The 18,582-nt window shown below is 45.6% G+C and overlaps 1 protein-coding gene across 3 annotated transcripts in view; it reads left to right on the top strand.

Moving 5' to 3' along the window:
• Window positions 1-637: 637 nt before the first annotated feature.
• The window catches only part of BRWD1 (bromodomain and WD repeat domain containing 1), a 128,003-nt gene continuing 110,058 nt past the window's right edge, over window positions 638-18,582 (top strand). For 2 of the 3 annotated variants that reach the window (XM_059921577.1, XM_059921576.1), the window contains exons 1-4: window positions 638-918; window positions 1,003-1,061; window positions 1,198-1,227; window positions 1,414-1,473. In XM_059921577.1, the coding sequence (XP_059777560.1) occupies window positions 870-918; window positions 1,003-1,061; window positions 1,198-1,227; window positions 1,414-1,473 (198 nt within the window). In that variant the 5' untranslated portion in view covers window positions 638-869. Of the gene's footprint in view, window positions 919-1,002; window positions 1,062-1,197; window positions 1,228-1,413; window positions 1,474-3,833; window positions 3,891-18,582 lie in introns of all 3 variants that reach the window. The other variant, XM_059921574.1, reaches the window with a different exon arrangement.

Raw genomic sequence — 18,582 nt, 5'->3', positions numbered from 1 at the left:
ATCTTCTTCTACTGAACGCGGCAACGTGGACTCTTAGTAAACGTTTGCTGTGCCCTCCGAGCCACAGAGGCTCAGTGTCCGCGGCCCCCCGGTCCCCACCCCCATCCTGTGACTTCCCCGCATCCCTCCTCCCCTCCCGGGAGAAAGCTTCTCGGGCCGGCGTTCTCCTCTTTGCGGGTGACACGATTCTCAGTTGTAAGGGTTTCGCGTCTTCGAAGCAAGCGATCTTCCGTGGGGGGCAAACACACTGGCCCCACATGACCGTCCGTGAGGTCCTTTCCGAGAGCCAGAAGCTGGCGACCCCGCCGCACCCGCCGCGCGTCCTGGGCCCCCCCGGTTCCGCGTCAAGGGGGCTCCGTTCCGGCCGGAGAAGCGGAGACCTGTCCCTCTCCCGCCCCCACCCCCCACGACCCCCACCCGACCTCCGCCCCCGGTGCCCGCCCCTCCGCGCAGTCGGGCCGCCGCCTCACAATGGCCGGGAGCCTTCTCACCGCGCGCAGGGATCCCGGCCACGCGCGCTCCCCTCCCCCACGCACCGTCTCCCCCGGGGCTCGACCCCTGGCGCACATAGTCTCCTCCCTGCGCCCCCTGAAGAGGAAGAGAGGGAGGCGAGGCTCGCTCTTCCGGCCGGGGCTCGACCGCCGTTCGTCCGGTGGCGCCGGCGGCCCCCAACGGAGGAACTACTTTCTCTCCCTCAGGGGCACTACTTCGCGGAGGCGTCGGCGCTGGCGGCGCGCACGACATGGCGGCGGCAGCGGCGGCGGCGGCGGCGGCGGCGCGCCTGAGGTAGAGAGACGCCGGCCCGGTCAGGCCTCGGCGCGGCCTACACGCTTCGCTCGCCCGCTCCCGCCCCGGCTCCGCGCCCGGCCATGGCGGAGTCCTCGCCCGCCCGACGCCCGGTGCCCCTCATCGAGTCGGGTAAGACGCGCCGCCCCCGCCCCGGCTGCGGCCCCCTACCTGCCGCCGCGCCCGCTCCTGACCCGACTCCCCGTCTCCCCGCAGAGCTGTACTTCCTCATCGCCCGGTACCTATCGGCCGGCCCGTGTCGGAGAGCCGCCCAGGTGAGTGCGGGCCCGCGGGCGGCGGCCGCGCTCCGGGGGTCGCGGCCCCGCCGCCGCCTGGGGTCGCGGGAGGAGGGCGCCGGGCGGACTGGGGTGCGGCCCCCGCCCCCCTAACTGCGCGTCTCTTCGGCTGCAGGTGCTGGTGCAGGAACTGGAGCAGTACCAGGTCTGTGCTGCGCGGCGGCGCCCGGCCCGCCGCGTCCCCTACGTCCCCTGCCGGCCCTGCCCGGGGGCCGCTCGCCCGGCTCCCCCGCCCCCCGCCCCGCCGCCCCCCGCCGCCCGCCGCCGCCCCCCGCCGCCCCCCGCCTGGCCCCGCGCGGTGGTCACTCGTGTGCGTCTCGGGTCTTTGCAGTTGCTGCCGAAGAGGTTGGATTGGGAGGGCAACGAGCACAACAGGAGCTACGAGGAATTGGTGAGAGTTTTGACATTTCCATCCCGGTATTTCCGAGCGCCCGCCCCCCGCCCCCTTTTCGGGGCTCCTGCTGGGGGGGCGAAGTGACCGAGCGGCGCTCGGAGGGGGCGGGAGGGCGGCCCGGGCGTCACCGGGACGACGGGACTCCCCCCTGTAGGTAGTATTTTGCTTTGGGGTGGCCAGGTTTGTTTGGGTAGGAAACGGCTCCGGGGGGCGAGGTGGCGGGGTGGGTCCCCAGGTGCGGTGCCTGTGGTGAGAGCCGTGGGCGCGCCAGCCATTCAGCGAGCTGCGCTCATCCGTGTTTCTCCTGAACCCGACTTGTAACTCGACCTGTGATTGGTCTTCCTCCTTTTGCCCCGCCCATCTTCTCCAACCACTTGTTCCTAGGAATAGAAGCATCGGTGTCTGAAAGGTGGAGAAATGTTCCTCTTTTTTCCCTCAGCAGAGTAATAAAAAACCTTGGCTGCTGTGAGACTGTGCCGCTCCTCCAATACTTGTGCCGTTGTAAACTGTGCTACACTTGTTGAATGCCTTAGGAAACTTAACGTGATGAATTTTTACGTTGCTGTTTGGTGTATGTAACTTAATATAGGCTCTAAATACGCAGTTTCTCTTTCTGGAGCACCATTTAACATAGATTACAGTTCTCTTTCCGTTGTATTTTGTCGTCTTTTTTAGTTGCTCTCACAGTATATGATTTGGTTTGATTCACTCGTTTTGTCCTTAGTGAAATAAAACATTTTTCAGGAAAATATTTTTCCAATTTGTATATTAGGGCAAAGGATTTCTTTAGTTGCCAGGCCATATTCAGCATCTTGTATGCACAAAACAACGGGGAAAAAAAAAAAGAGTTCCTTAATGATTTTTTACCACAGTTCTAATACCTGCAAGCAGAAGTTGGTAGAATATGATCACCATTGTTGAATTATACAAAAGAACAGAAATAGGGGGATTTGTTATCTGTATGTGAACAGTTAAGTATTTTTTAAAAAACTTAATTGTAAGTATAGTTGATTTACAATGTTGCGGTAATTTCTGCTATACAGCAAAGTGATTCAGTTACATATACATTCTTTTTCACATTTCTTTCCATTACGGTTTGTCACAGGATATTGTATCTAGTATCCTGTGCTCTACAGTAGGACCTTGTTGTATATCCATCCTCTAAATGATAGTTGGCATCTGCTGGCCCCAAGCTCCCAGTCCTTCCCTCCCCCACTCCCCCTCCCCCGTGGCAACCACAAGTCTGTTCTGTGTCTGTGAGTCTGTTTCTGTTTTATAGATACTGAACACCTAAGTGTTAACAGTTAAAGTTGGGTGGATGTAACAAAAGATTCTATTTCAATTGTCAGTTTTAATATTTGCCTTCCTAGAGTTTTTTGAAGCAAACACTTAAAAGTGAATATTTTCAAGCAAGTGAGCTCTAAAGGTTCTGTATCATGGCAGAGTTTTTATGTTTTCTTGAGTTTGACATTTTGAGACTTAAGGAAATGTTTAAAGGACTGCTCCGTCTTATTCTTTTACTCCTGTTGTTAGGTGAAAACAGTGTTGTCAGTGAAGCAGAAAAGCATTATTATTTTTTAAATTTATTTTTTATTGAAGTATAGTTGAATTACAATGTGTTAATTATTGCTGTACAGCAAAGCGACTCAGTTATACACATACATACATTCTTTTTCATATTTTGCATCATGGTTTATTATAGGATATTGACTATAGCTCCCGTGCTATACAGTAGGACTTTGTTGTTTATTCATTCTATATATACCAGTTTGCACTGCTAATTCCAAACTCCCAATCCAACCCTCTCCCACCTGCCTCCCCAGAAAAGCACCATTGACATGACAGTGCAGTCATGCTGCTGAAGAGAAAATTGCTTACATTTTGAAATAAGCGTAATTCTATAACTACTGGAAAAGTTTCTTTAAAAATAGATTTGTATATTTTTTGGCTTTTGCTGGTAGAATTGCTTAAAAAAATTCTGCTTTAAATTATTCAGAATCTCTCTTTGTGATATATCCCTGTGATGTGGCTGCGACATATGTCTTGTCATTGTCTGGATGATTTGTCTGATGAGTATCCTCTTCCTCCTTTACCTTCCTGCCTCCTCCTCTCCCAGCGCTAAATGGTAGAGGATGAGTTTCCTATATAGAGAATTATTCTTTTGTTAAGGGTATATGAGTAGCTTCTAGTTCTCCAACAAAGTCTCCTTTTTTAAAAAAAAAAATATTTTAAGAAGTGTTCAGATATACACAAATGAGAATAATGTAGTGAATCCGCATATATCATAAACAAATTCATTAGCAATGTTTTTTTTTCCTTTGGTCTCACCCTGTGGCATGTGGAACATCCCTGACCAGGAATTGAACCTGCACCCCCTGCAGTGGAAGCACGGAGGCTTCACCACTGGACCACTGGTGAAGTCCCCCAATTTGCTATACTTATTTATTTTTTTATATTTGGCTTGAATTGGGTTTCAGACAAGTTCCATGCATTGGGCCGAAATTAAATCTCTTTTTATCTTGCATAGTTTTTTTCCCCGTGCTGTTGATTTACTGAAGAGACTGAGTTATTCTGTAGAATGTTTCACATTTTGGTTTTGTCTGATTGTTTCTTATGATGTTGTTTGTTTCTTTACTTTGTTTAATTTACTCCTTTTTCTCAGTAGTTCGCATTCTTGGATCAGAACCACCTGGGAGCTTTATAAAATCTGGATGCCCAGGCTATGCCCCAGACCAGTTAAATCAGAATCTTTGTGGTGGGGCTGGACATCACTATTTTTTAAAGCCTTTCGGGTGATTCCCATGTCACTGTTTACGGAGCTATAGTTTATCTTAGACTTGTGACCATGCTGTTACTCCAGCGTGTACTTTGGAAGTAAGAATGTTTTTGATACTTCTCAGGAGAATTGAGACTAGTTATCTCTCAATACCTAACCCTGCATTAGCAGTGGGGCCTGTGAATTTAATTGGAATTTTTATGATGTATAGGTGGTGAAGAAAGGGGAAGAATGAAATAGAAGTATAGAACTGGGCATGGGAATTGGGAAGGACTAGGTTTGTAAAGGAGGGGTGTATTTAAAAAGGGGAAAGTGATTTGATATACTTTGTGATTGAGTAACATGATAGATCAATTTTTGTAGGCAATCTCTTAACCAGGAAAAAAAAAATCAGAAGATTCTTATAGTGTAGCTTATCGTTAGGGGATTTATTGTCAATAAGTCATCATTTATTTATTTTTGGCTGCGTCTGGTCTTCATCGCTGTGCGTGGGCTTTCTCTGGTTGTGGCGAGCATTGCAGTGGCTTCACTTGGTGCAGAGCATGGGCTCCAGGCGCGTGGGCTTCAGTAGTTGCAACACGCAGGCTCAGTAGTTGTGGCTCACAGGCTCTAGAGTGCAGGCTCAGTAGTTGTGGCACATGTGCTTAGTTGCTCCGCGGCATGTGGGATCTTCCCGGACCAGGGCTCATGTCCCCTGCATTGGCAGGCAGATTCTTAACCACTGTGCCACCAGGGAAGTCCCTTGTTATATATATATATTTTTAAATAATGTTTGAGTAGGCCTTTTGTGTGAGGAAGAGTCTTCAGAGTTACTTGTATTGAAATCAGTATCTGGTTTATTAGAATTGTAAGTGGTCATATTTTTAAAACTTTTACGTTCATTTACAAATTTTGGAAGTCTAGTAACATATATAGAAACAAGTATATTTGTTTTTACATTTTGATTAGTGTTTAATTTGTCACGAGAATTTAATCTTAAAATATTTAACACCAACTTAATGTTGTTAATTAAATTTCCTTGGGGGTTTCCACACTATATATACAAATAGATGATGATTTTAATCTATAGATGCCTCAAGATGGCAAACATAAGATCTAAGCATAATCTTTCTAAGAATTTAACTGTTGTAATTATATTTAATTAATTAATTTATTTAATTATTTTTATTTTTGCCCACTCCATGCAGCACGCGGGATCTTAGTTCCCCAACCAGGGATCAAACCTGTGCCCCCTGCAGTGGAAGTGCAGAGTCCTAACTACTGGACCACCAGGGAATTCTCAGTATATTTTTATTTTATTTTATTTAATTTATTTATTATAAATTTATTTTAATTAATTTATTTATTTTTGGTTGCCTTGGGTCTTCATTGCTGCGTGTGGGCTTTCTCTAGTTATGGCGAGCGGGGGCTACTCTTCGTTGTGGTATGAGTGCTTCTCATTGTGGTGGCTCTAGGCGCGTGGGCTTCAGTAGTTGTGGCATCTGGGCTCACTAGTTGTGGCTCACGGGCTTAGTTGCTCTGCGGCGTGTGGGATATTCCCGGACCAGGGTTCGAACCTGTGTCCCCTGCATTGGCAGGTGGATTCTTAACCACTGTGCCACCCGGGAAGTCCTATTTTATTTATTTTTATTTTAAAAATATTTATTTATTTATTTATTTGGCTGCATCGGGTCTTAGTTGCAGCATACGGGATCTCTCATTGTGGCGCGCGGGCTCCAGATTTCGCGGGCCCAGTAGTTGTGGTGTGTGGGCTTAGTTGCCCCACGCCATGTGGGATCTTAGTTCCCCCATCAGGGATCGAACCCGTGTCCCCTCCACTGGAAGGTGGATTTTTAACCACTGGACCACCAGGGGAGTCCCGTAAATGTATTTTAAATTTATTGTGGTAAATTATTCTTTTTTACTCTTACAAACATTAAAAATAGTTGTTATTACAAAACTTGTTACTATATCAGAATAACTATAACTTGCACAAGTGTATCCATACTTCTTTTCTTCATATCTACTTATTTGTGAGCCTTCCTCAGTTTATGAATTCACTGTCCAAGCCAAGGGGAGAGTGGTATTACCATCTTGAGCTCCCTACTGGATTAAGGACTCAGGTTATGATTGAAGATTACGACTCAGGACTTGAAATTTGGATGCACTGCCAGATAGACTCTACTGGAGTCTCAAATTGAGCCTTTTTTTAAATAGTAAGGCTACTTATTTACCCATTTAAAACAAAACAACTCCTGGGACTTCCCTGGCGGTCCAGTGGTTAAGAATTCCCACTTCCACTGCAGGGGGCATGGGGTCGATCCCTGGTTGGGGAACTAAAATCTCGTATGCTGTACTGTGTGGCCAAAAATAAATAAATAAATAAAACTCTGTATTCCCCACCTGTGTTGCAATTAGTCACATTACCGTTTTATTTTCATTGTGGGATACTAAAGACCCTTCTTCCTGAGTGCAGCTTATTTCTTTCCTCTCTGTAGGGATTCTGCATTTTCTTTGTACTTGACTATAGAGATCTGTCATTCTACAGGCATTTCATTGACAACACTTGTGAACACTTAATGATCATGGCAGTGTGATGATAAGTTACAGTCTAGCAATAGAGCAGTATTAAATTAGAAATTTGGGTTTTGGTGCCAGGTGGCTAGGCTGTAATCCTGACTTTTTAGCATTACTTAACTAGATGTTCTAAGGCAGGTTATTTAATCTCTACCTCAGTTCCTCCATCTGCAAGACAAGGGTAATAATAATTGTATCAAAGTGTTGTTGTGAACCTTATATGGAAATAAATGATTTTGCAGTGTTTATTAGTAACAATGTTGATAGGACAGTAAGTCATAATATTGTTAGACTTCCCCTTCACCTAATTTATATTTGTAGGGTCTTATAAAATAACAAAATACAGTCTCTATGAGCTCTAACACTTGTATGAATGGTACCTGGTATTCACCCTTATGGATGACCACAGAGTAGGAAGGGGAACGGCAGTTTCTATACCTTAGTGCTGAATAACGGTAGTGGTGTCGCAATCTTAGTCACTTAGCCTTGACTCTGGTACTTTATTATTTATTTATTTATTTACTTAATTTTTTGGCTGTGTCAGGTCTTAGTTGTGGCGCACAGACACTAGTTGTGGCGCACAGGCTCTAGTTGTGGCGCACAGGCTCAGCATTTCGCACGGCCTTAGTTGCCCTGTGGCATGTGGGATCTTTGTTCCCCAACCAAGGATGGAACCTGCATCCCCTGCATTGGAAGGCAGATTCTTAACCACTGGACCACCAGGGAAGTCCCTTGACTGTGCTACTTTAAAAGAGAATAGTTATTAGTTACTTTGTTTTCATAGGCTCATCTAATCATAACAGTTATTTTCCTCTAAAGCAGGGGTTCCTAACCCCTGTGCTGCAGACTGGTAGCTGTCTGAGGCCAGTTAGGAACTGGGCCGCACAGCAGGAGGTGAGTGGCTGGCAAGCAAGTGAAGCTTCATCTGCCACTCCCCATTACTCCCCGTCGCTTGCATTATGCTTGGACCATCCCCAGCCCCCCACCCTAGTCTGTGGAAAAATTGTCTTCCATGAAACTGGTCCCTGGTGCAACAAAGGTTGGGGACCGCTGCTTTAAAGGACAAAGGTCATGTGACGTTTTAAAAAATCTCCTACCTATGTGGAGTTACCTGTCTCTCTTTTTTTTTTCTTAGTTCTTTATTTTGAAGCTATGTTATTAGGTGCATACAAATTCCAAACTATTATCTTCCTGTTGAGTTGATCCCCCCACTTCTTTCAAATGGACTTAATTTTTTAGAGCAGTTTTGGGTTCATAGCAAAATTGAGTGGAAGATACAGAGATTTCCCATATACTCCTGCTCCCATAAATGCATAGTCTCCCTCATTATCAACATCTCCCTCCAGAGTGGTACATTTATTGCAGTTGATGACTATTTTGACATATCATGCTCATCCAAAGTCTATAGTTTATGTTAGTGTTCTCTTACATTTACATTCAGTGCTCTTGGTATTGTACAGTCTGTGGGTTTGGACAAATGTACAATGACATGTATCCATCAGTATAGTATCATAGAGTAATTTTACAGCCCTAAAAATCCTCTGTGCTCTGCCTAAATATCCCTCTCTTCCTCCCTTCCTCCCTTCCTCCCTCCCACTGATGTTTTCGCTGTCTCCATAGTTTCACCTTTTCCAGAATTTGACCCTCATTTTATTTTATTATTATTATTTTAAGATTTATTTATTTTTAAATTTATTTGTATTATTTTAATTTATTTTTGGCTGCATTGGGTCTTCACTGCTGCGCACGGGTGTTCTCTAGTTGTGGTGAGCGGGGGCTACTCTTCGTTGCAGTGTGTGGTCTTCTCATTGTGGTGGCTTCTCTTATTGTGGAGCACAGGCTCTAGGCACGTGGGCTTCAGTAGTTGTGGCATGCGGGCTCAGTAGTTATGGCTCGCGGGCTCTAGAGCGCAGGCTCAGTAGTTGTGATGCACGGGCTTAGTTGCTCCGCGGCATGTGGCATCTTCCTGGACCAGGGCTCGAACCCATGTCCCCTTCACTGGTAGGCGGATTCTTAACCGCTGCGCCACCAGGGAAGCCCTGACCCTTTTTTAAAAAATTAGGAAATATTCTCTCTTCATACTTTTTGCCTTAAAGTCTAACATTGCCTCATGTTATTGTAGCCAGCCCAGCTTTCTTTTGGTTAGTGATGGCATAGTATGTTTTTTTTTATCCTTTTACTTTTGGTATTCCTGTGGTCTCATTTTTAAAGTGTGTCTCCTGAAACAGCATGTAGTTTCATTCAGTCTTTTAGTTGGAGTGTTTAAACCATTTGTATTTAATATAATTACTTAAACATGATTGTGTTAGACCTACCAAGTATCTGTTTTATATATGTCCCATTTATTTTTCCTCTCTTACTTTCTTTTGGATTAACCAGCTGTTATTCTATTTATTTTTTTTATTGCTTTTCCATAATACATCTTTTTATTGTTTTAGTGGTTACCCTAGAGAGTATAATATGCATTACCATTTACTTTAGGTACTTTAACCACTTCTCATATAAATGGAGTTAAAACTATTAGTTGTCACCCTCTTGTCCTTTGGGCTATTATCATATTTTACTTTTACATATGTTATTAATTTTTCCAGATGTTATTGTAGTTGTTTTATTTTATTTTATTTTTTTTGGCCACACTGCACAGTATGCAGGATATTAATTCCCCGACCAGGGATCATACCCGCATCCCCTGCATTGGGAGTGCGGAGTCTTAACCACTGGACCACCAGGGAAGTCCCTGTAGTTGTTTTAAAGTCAATTTTCATTTGCTTATCCACCTGTATACCTTTCCTGATACTTTTAATTCCTTCCTGTCTTTCCATGCCTCTTATATGTGATTATTTTTTCTTCAGTCTCCACAACTTATTTTGGTATTTCTTTTAATGAAAGTTTGTTGGCAGTGACTTCAGTTTTCCTTTTTCTTTCTTTCTTTTTTTTTTTTTTTTTGGTTTGAAAACTTTGTTTTGACTTTATTTTTAAAAAATATTTATTTTTTTGATTTATTTATTTTCCTTATTTTTTGGCTGTGTCTGGTCTTAGTTGTGGCACGTGGGATCTTTCATTGTGGCGTGTGGTCTCTTTGTTGCGGCGCTCAGGCTTCTTTGTAGTTGCAGCGTGCGGGTTTTCTCTCTCTAGTTGTGGCTCATGGGCTCCAGGGCACATGGGCTCTGTAGTTTGCGGCATGCGGCCTCTCTCATTTAGGTGCACGAGCTCAATAATTGTGGCGCGTGGGCTTAGTTGTCTTGCAGCATGTGGGATCTTAGTTCCCTGACCAGGGATCGAACCCGACTCCCCTGCATTGGAAGGCGGGTTCTCTACCACTGGACCATCAGGGAAGTCCCTTGACTTTATTTTTAAAGTTTTTTTTTTCTTTTTTTAATAATTTTTACTCATTATTATTATTAAAAAAATATTTTTTAAAAATTCATTTCATTTATTTTTGGCTGTGTTGGGTCTTTGTTGCTGCGCGCTGGCTTTCTCTAGTTGCGGCGAGTGGGGGCTACTCTTGGTTGTGGTGTGCAGGCTTCTCATTGCGGTGGCTTCTCGTTGCAGAGCATGGGCTTTAGGTGCACAGGCTTCAGTAGTTGTGGTGTGCAGGCTCAGTAGTTGTGGTGCACGGGCTTAGTTGCTCTGCGGCATGTGGGATCCTCCTGGACCAGGGCTCGAACCTGTGTCCTCTGCATTGGCAGGCAGATTCTTAACCACTGTGCCACCACAGAAGCCCAGATTTTTTTTTTAAAATTAATTAATTAATTTGTTTTTTTGGCTGTGTTGGCTCTTCGTTGTTGCGCGCGGGCTTTCTCTAGTTGCGGCGAGCCGGGGCTACTCTTCCTTGCAGTGTGTAGGCTTCTCATTGTGGTGGCTTCTCTTGTGGAGCATGGGCTTTAGGCATGCAGGCTTCAGTAGTCATGGCATGTGGGCTCAGTCGTTGTGGTTCGCGGGCTCTAGAGCGTAGGCTCAGTAGTTGTGGTGCATGGGCTTAGTTGCTCCGTGGCATGTGGGATCTTCCCGGGCCAGGGCTCGAACCAGTGTCTCCTGCATTGGCAGGCGGATTCTTAACCGCTGCGCCACCAGGGAGGCCCCCCAGATTTTTTTTTTTTTTTTAAGCTGTGAAATTCTGGTTGGTTGGTTCTGGTGTTTTTTTCTTTCAGCACATTAATATTGTAAAGCCAGCAGTCTTACTATTGCTTCTTTCAAGATAATGTTTTTTTCTCTGGCTGCTTTTTAAGATTTTCATTTTGTCTTTAATTTTCAGAAGTTTTACTATGATATACTGTAGTCGTTATCTATCACTACATAAAAACTTATCCTAAACTTAGTGATTTAAGACAACACAGATTAATTAAGTAATTATTTTTACTTGGCTGCACCACACAGCATGTGAGATCTTAGTTTCCCGACCAGGGATCAAACCCATGCCCCCTGCATTTTAAGAGCAGAGTCTTAACCACTGGACTGCCAGGGAAGTCTCACAGATTTATTATTGTCTCTATTTAAGTCAGGAGTCCAGGCACAGCTGAGCTGAGTCCTCTGTCTCAGTCTCTCTCAAGGCTGCAATCAAAGTGTTGGCCAGAGCTGGGGTTTCAACTGAAAGCTTGACTGTGGAAGGATCTGCTTCCAAGTTCACATCGTTTTTGGCTGGCTTCAGTTCCTGGAGTGGATTGTTAGACTGAGAGCCTCAGTTCCTAGTTGGCTCTTGGCTGCTCTCAGCTCCTTGCCACATTGATCTCTCCAACATAGTAGCGTGCCTCATTGAAAGATGAAGGCAGAGAAGGCAATAGTCTGCAGGCAAGACAGAAGTCACAGTCTTTTGTAACCTAATAATGGATGTGTTACTCAATGTTAGTGTGTTCTGTTGGTTAGAAGTAACTTACTCAAGGGCAGGGGATTTCACAGGTCTTTTTTTTTTTTTTTTTTTTTTAATTGCATCATCTCATTTAATTCTCACAACTCTAGGAAATAGGTATCATTATCCCATTTCACAGGTGAGGAAAGAGATTCAGAAGGTTCTGTAACTTGTCCAAGGTCATTCGTAGTAGCAGAAGCCAGAATTCCCATCCAGTGCTGTCTGACTGTACCATCTGGGTCCTTCCCACTAGAATAGTGTGGAGAAGAAGAGGACACACGTGGAGTAGTCAATCAGCACAAAGTAGCAGATTATGAAGCCTGGATTGTTGGGTTAAGAGCATGTGGGTTTGGGGAGCGAGGGCCTGATAGTCCAGAGGACTTCCTGGAGGAGGCAGCCCAGAAAGTACACTGGTAGGACCTGAGGCTCAGGGCAAAGGTTGGGGATGGTGTGCCATGTGATGCTGCCCCTGGGAAGGAATGAACTTGAACTCAGAGAGTGGTGAGACAGTGGGCCCTGAGGTCAGCTGGGTGGGGCCCAGGCATGAGGGGTGGGAAGCCCAGCAGAGCTGTCTGGGCCTGATGAGGTGGCAGCAGGGAGCCACTGGGAACCAGGAAGGCCCGGAAGCAATAGCAACACCCAGAGAGGATGACTCTGCAGTGCTGGCGAGAAGGAGTGGGGGGCATGGCTTGGAGATGGCAGGGGCTAGGCAGGTGCCGGGGGGAGGGGTCTACCCAAGGGAGTCTAGTCCTCTTGGACTCAGGGGCGGGATGGGCAGGGGGATGAGATGTGGAGTCTTCAGGCTTTGGTGGAGGATGACTTTGAGGGACAAAGGACAGGGAAGAGCATATTCCATCGCAGGCTGCTTTGAAACTCCCTCCAAGGTCACATCACACCTCTGTTCACTGCTGTCCAAGGTCTTCCGGTGGCCTCGTCTCCTCGAATACCTTTCACGACCCCGCAAGCTCCCTCTCATCACCGCCACTTGGCAGAAGAGGGCACCGAGGTTCTGGGAGGCGACGTGACTTGCTCGAAGTGGCGCAGGGTGTTGGCGCTCAGTGGCCCTGGGCTGCACCCTCCAGCGGGGTCTGCACTCCTTGGGGTGGGGTTGGGAAGGGGAGAAAGGGGAGGCACGGGCCCCAGGGTAGCTCTCGCTCGGCTCCGGGGCCTGTGAGCGCGCGTGGGGATGAGGAGTTGATGCCCTCGGCTGCGGCAGCCGACAGGGGGGGTGCAGCCCCCGGGGCCTCTCCCAGCCTCTCTGGAGCGCAACCCCCGACGCGGCCCCGCGGGCGCGCGCTCCAGGCCCCGCCGGCGGGTTCGGAGGCCCGCGCGCCCCGCCCCCACCCCACGCCCCGCGCGCTCCCCGGGGCGCCGCGCGCGCGCCTCGCCGTCGCTCCCCTCCCCGCCCCTCCCGCCGCCACCCCGCCCCCGGCCGGGTACCCTCGCCGGACCCGAGAGAGAGCGCCGCCGCCATCTTAGTTGCTGCTGCTGCCTCCAGCGAAGCGCTGCCTGCGCCGAGGGGAGGGCGCGCGCGGCCATTTCACAGGTCTTGAGTACCAGAAGGTGGGAATGTTGGGGTCCATGTCAGAAGCTGCCTACCACATGTGCCTAGGTAGATTTCTTGGCACTTACTTTGCTTGGGGTTCTCTGAGCTTCTTGAATCTGTAGTATATCAAGTAGTTCACTGTATAATTAAAGTCCCATATGGAAAGCATAGAAGAATAGGGAAGAATATGTATTTTGAAGAGATAATGGCTGAGCATTTTCCAACATCTGGGCCATCTCTGGGTCTGCTTCTTTTTGCCACACCCTCTCTTGACCCTGGGTCTTATATTTTGCTTTGTTGTACGTCTCATCATCTTTTGAAGTATACTGGGCCTTTTTGCGTTAAAAGAGTAGTGTAGTTAGTCTCAGTAAAGGATGTGCTTTTTTTTCCTCTCTCAAAGCTGTTAGTTTGTGGGGTTGGGTCAATCTGATCTGTAGCTGATCATCTCTGGCGTTTGGTGCAGCTTTAGTTGCATTCACTTCATAACTGGCTTCACGTGTTTTGAGGGTGGGATTGAGACTCTCTTTCAGCAGAGTTTGGAATTTGGGCACCAGTGAGATTCTTTTTTTTTAAATTGATTAATTATATTTATTTTTGGCTGCGTTGGATCTTAGTTGATGGCACGTGGGATATTCGTTGAGGCACGTGGGATATTCGTTGAGGCATGTGGGATCTTTCTTTGCGGCACACGGGCTTCTCTCTAGCTGTGGCGTGCAGGTTTTCTCTTCTCTAGTTGTGGCACGTGGGCTCTGTGGTTGTGGTGTGCGGGCTCTCTAGTTGAGGCGCACGAGTTCAGTAGTTGTGGTGTGTGGGCTTAATTGCCCTGCGGCATGTGGGATCTTAGTTCCCTAACCAGGGATGGAACCTGTGTCCCCTGCATTGTAAGGTGGATTCTTTACCACTGGACCACCAGGGAGGTCCCACCAGTGAGATTCTTGAGAGGTCTATACTTTATAGCTGAGTTGCCAGCTTTCCAAATTTGTAAGATCTTGCGCTATTTTATAGTCCAGTTGCCTGCATTTTGGTTGATGAAGGGTTCTCTTTGCTCTCCAGTTCTACCTTGTTGTCCTATCCCTAGCCAGCTGCTCTGCATCCAGTTTTTGGCCCTGTGCAGTTGGTGAAGGCCTGTGGAAGGGAATCGGCATGGGTGCAGCTCACTGTGAGGGGGCTCCTTAGTGTTCTAATCAGTCGTCAGCCCACAGGTGGCTGTTTAGAAGTTTGACAGATTTTTTTTCTTTTTCCTTATGTCTGTGTCAGTTCTTCCTGCCTGTCTGCTATGGATGAAAGCAGCTGTGAGTGTTTTTTCTATTCACAGAAGGGCTCATCAGTTTCTGGGGTACAGTTAATTTAGATTTGTTTCCTTAGCTCTGTGAAGGGGGTAGATAATCCAGCTTGTTCTCATTTTTAAGGTGAGAGCAATGGTTTTTCTTGCATTATCTCCTTTGAAATAGTTGGAATAGATAAATGATTATTTTTGACTTTTAAAAATTATGTGGGACAGGAATTCCCTCCTGACGCAGTGGTTAAGAATCCACCTGCCAATGCAGGGGACACAGGTTTGAGCCCTCGTCTGGGAAGATCCCATATGCTGTGGAGCAACTAAGCCTGTGCGCCACAACTACTGAGCCTGCGCTCTGGAGCCCGTGAGCCACAACTGCTGAGCCCCCCGCGCCTAGAACCCATGCTCTGCGACAAGAGAAACCACTGCAATGAGAAGCCCACACGCCGCAACGTAGAGTAGCCCCCGCTCGCCCCAATTAGAGAAAGCCCGCACGCAGCAACGAAGACCCAACGCAGCCAAACATAATTTTTTTTTTTTTTTTAAATTTATGTGGGACATACAACCACCTGTAGTTATCTGTAGGTACAACTAATTATATTTCTTGGCACATAGTAGGCTCTCAGTATTTATTGAAAGAATTAATGTTTAATGCTTAGTATATTTTTTTACTGAGAACCGGACATTAACAGTTTGGTTATTAAATAGTATTTTGTCTGATCTTTGATTTCTTAAAATTTCTCTAAGAAGTGTACTTCATTTGTAGGGCAGTTAGGGCAGTGTTTAGCACCGAATGGTCACGAGATACATGGAAGTTATACATCCCCTTTTTTTTTTTTTTTTTAAAGCTCCTTAATCCATTTCATTAGGAACCTACAAAATAGAATTTTTCAATGATTGTTTATTATGTTTCCTTTTTTATGTGGAAATGGGGAAATGGCATTTTTTTTGAATTATGTATATTCAAATGATGGTGTTTTAATTCACACTGAACAACAACAACAAAATCTTGATAAAACAAGAAATGGGAGAAATAAAAACTGATTTCTGAACCAAATGTGTACTTACACAATAGTGAATCACTGGGAAATGTAGTCATGGAGTAGGTAAGCTCCATGTGAAGAAAACTGCATATAGGAATTCAAAAGCGTTATAGCACATACTCTTTGTTTTTTAAATAGATAGGCCTCAAAGTTTTTTTACAGCACATCTTTTTAAAATAAATTGTCACTTTTTTTTTTTTGGCTGCATTGGGTCTTCGTTGCTGTGCGCAGACTTTCTCTCGTTGTGGCGAGTGGGGGCTACTCTTGGTTGTGGTGTGCAGGCTTCTCATTGCGGTGGTTCACTTGTCACGGAGCATGGGCTCTAGCCTCATGGGCTTCAGTAGTTGTGGCACATGGGCCCTAGAGTGTGTGGGCTTCAGTAGTTGTGGCTCGTGGGCTCAGTAGTTGTGGTGCACGGACTTAGCTGCTCCATGGCATGTGGGATCTTCCCAGACTAGAGATCAAACCCATGCCCCCTGCATTGGCAGGTGAATTCTTTTTTTAAAAAATTAATTAATTAATTAATTAATTAATTTTTGGCTGTGTTGGGTCTTCGTTTCTGTGCGAGGGCTTTCTCTAGTTGTGGCAAGTGGGAGCCACTCTTCATCGCGGTGCGCGGGCCTCTCACTATCGCGGCCTCTCTTGTTGCGGAGCACAGGCTCCAGACACGCAGGCTCAGTAATTGTGGCTCACGGGCCTAGTTGCTCCGCGGCATGTGGGATCTTCCCAGACCAGGGCTCGAACCCGTGTCCCCTGCATTGGCAGGCAGATTCTCAACCACTGCGCCACCAGGGAAGCCCTGGAGGTTTTATTTTTAGAGGTTTAAGTTTTTTAACTTTTTACATGTCTTAATCTTTATTTTACCTTTATGGTTGTTCTTAAACCATAACTTTCTGTACTAGAAAATTATAAAGGCAATATTATGTATTTACTTATTTATATTTTTTCCTAGGCCATTTATAATTTTTTTTATTTTTATTTTTATCGTTTTATTTTTTTAAAATAAATTCATTTATCTTATTTATTTATTTTTGGCTATGTTGGGTCTTTGTCGCTGAGTGCGGGCTTTCTCTAGTTGTGGCGAGCGGGGGCTACGGTTCGTTGCAGTGCGCGGGCTTCTCATTGTGGTGGCTTCTCTTGTTGCGGAGCACGGGCTCTGGGCTCATGGGCTTCAGTAGTTGTAGCTCACAGGCTCAGTAGTTGTGGCTCGTAGGCTCAGTAGTTGTGGCTCATGGGCTCTAGAGCACAGGCTCAGTAGTTGTGGTGCACATGCTTATTTGCTCCACAGCATGTGGGATCTTCCCGGACCAGGGCTTGAACCCATGTCCCCTGCATTGGCAGGCGGATTCTTAACTGCTGCACCACCAGGGAAGTCCATAATTTCTTTTTAAATGTCTTTATTTAGAGTTTATTTTAGCATTTGGTTGGTATGATATATGGATCTAGCCTTTTCCAGATTGTCAGTTAGTTTGCAGGTAACATCTGAGTCATCCTCTTTATCTGCAGAGAATGCAATCATTATCATTTTCTAAGTTCTTTCTGACTTTCCTCTGGATTTTTTCTGTTCTTGTGACATTCTGTACTATTATGATTGAACTTTTTTTTTTTAACGTCTTTATTGGAGTGTAATTGCTTTACAGTGGTGTGTTAGTTTCTGCTTTATAACAAAGTGAATCAGCTATACATATACATATATCCCCATATCCCCTCCCTCTTGGCGTGTCCCTCCCATCCTCCCTATCCCACCCCTCTAGGTGGTCACAAAGCACCGAGCTGATCTCCCTGTGCTGTGTGGCTGTTTCCCACTAGCTAGCTATTTTACATTTGGTAGTGTATATATGTCCATGCCACTCTCTCACTTCGTCCCAGCTTCCCCTTCCCCTTCCCCGTGTCCTCAAGTCCATTCTCTGTATCTGTGTCTTTGTTCCTGTCCTGCCCCTACGTTCTTCAGAACCATTTTTTTTTTCTTTTTTTTTTTTTTAGATTCCATATATATGTGTTAGCATACGGTATTTGTTTTTCTCTTTCTGACTTCACTCTGTATGACAGACTCTAGGTCCATCCACCTCACTACAAATAACTCAATTTCGTTTCTTTTTATGGCTGAGTAATATTCCATTGTATATATGTGCCACATCTTCTTTATCTATTCATCTGTCGATGGACACTTAGGTTGCTTCCATGTCCTGGCTATTGTAAATAGAGCAGCAATGAACATTGTGGTACATGACTCTTTTTGAATTATGGTTTTCTCAGGGTATATGCCCAGTAGTGGGATTGCTGGGTCCTATGGTAGCTCTATTTTTAGTTTTTTAAGGAACCTCCATACTGTTCTCCATAGTGGCTGTATCAATTTACATTCCCGCCAACAGTGCAAGAGGGTTCCCTTTTCTCCACACTCTCTCCAGCATTTACTGTTTGTAGATTTCTTGATGATGGCCATTCTGACTGGTGTGAGGTGTTACCTCATTGTAGTTTTGATTTGCATTTCTCTAACGATTAGTGATGTTGAGCATCCTTTCATGTGTTTGTTGGCAATCTGTATATCTTCTTTGGAGAAATGTCTATTTAGGTCTTCTGCCCATTTTTGGATTGGGTTGTTTGTTTTCTTGATACTGAACTGCATGAGCTGCTTGTAAATTTTGGAGATTAATCCTTTGTCAGTTACTTCACTTGCAAATATTTTCTCCCATTCTGAGGGTTGTTGTTTAGTCTTGTTTATGTTTTTCTTTGCTGTGCAAAAGCTTTTAAGTTTCATTAGGTCCCATTTGTTTATTTTTGTTTTTATTTCCATTTCTCTAGGAGGTAGGTGAAAAAGAATCTTGCTGTGATTTATGTCATAGAGTGTTCTGCCTGTGGTTTCCTCTAAGAGTTTTATAGTGTCTGGTCTTACATTTAGGTCTTTAATCCATTTAAAAAAAAAAAATAATTAATTAATTAATTTTTGGCTGTGTTGGGTCTTCGTTTCTCTGCGAGGGCTTTCTCTAATTGCGGCAACCGGGGGCCACTCTTCATCGCGGTGTGCGGGCCTCTCACTATCGCGGCCTCTCTTGTTGCGGA

The sequence above is a fragment of the Balaenoptera ricei genome, chromosome 4 (assembly GCF_028023285.1).
Source record: "Balaenoptera ricei isolate mBalRic1 chromosome 4, mBalRic1.hap2, whole genome shotgun sequence".
Classification (NCBI taxonomy): Eukaryota; Metazoa; Chordata; class Mammalia; order Artiodactyla; family Balaenopteridae; genus Balaenoptera; species Balaenoptera ricei.
Note: the sequence above shows the minus strand (reverse complement) of the source record. Positions and strands in the feature narration are given on the sequence as shown.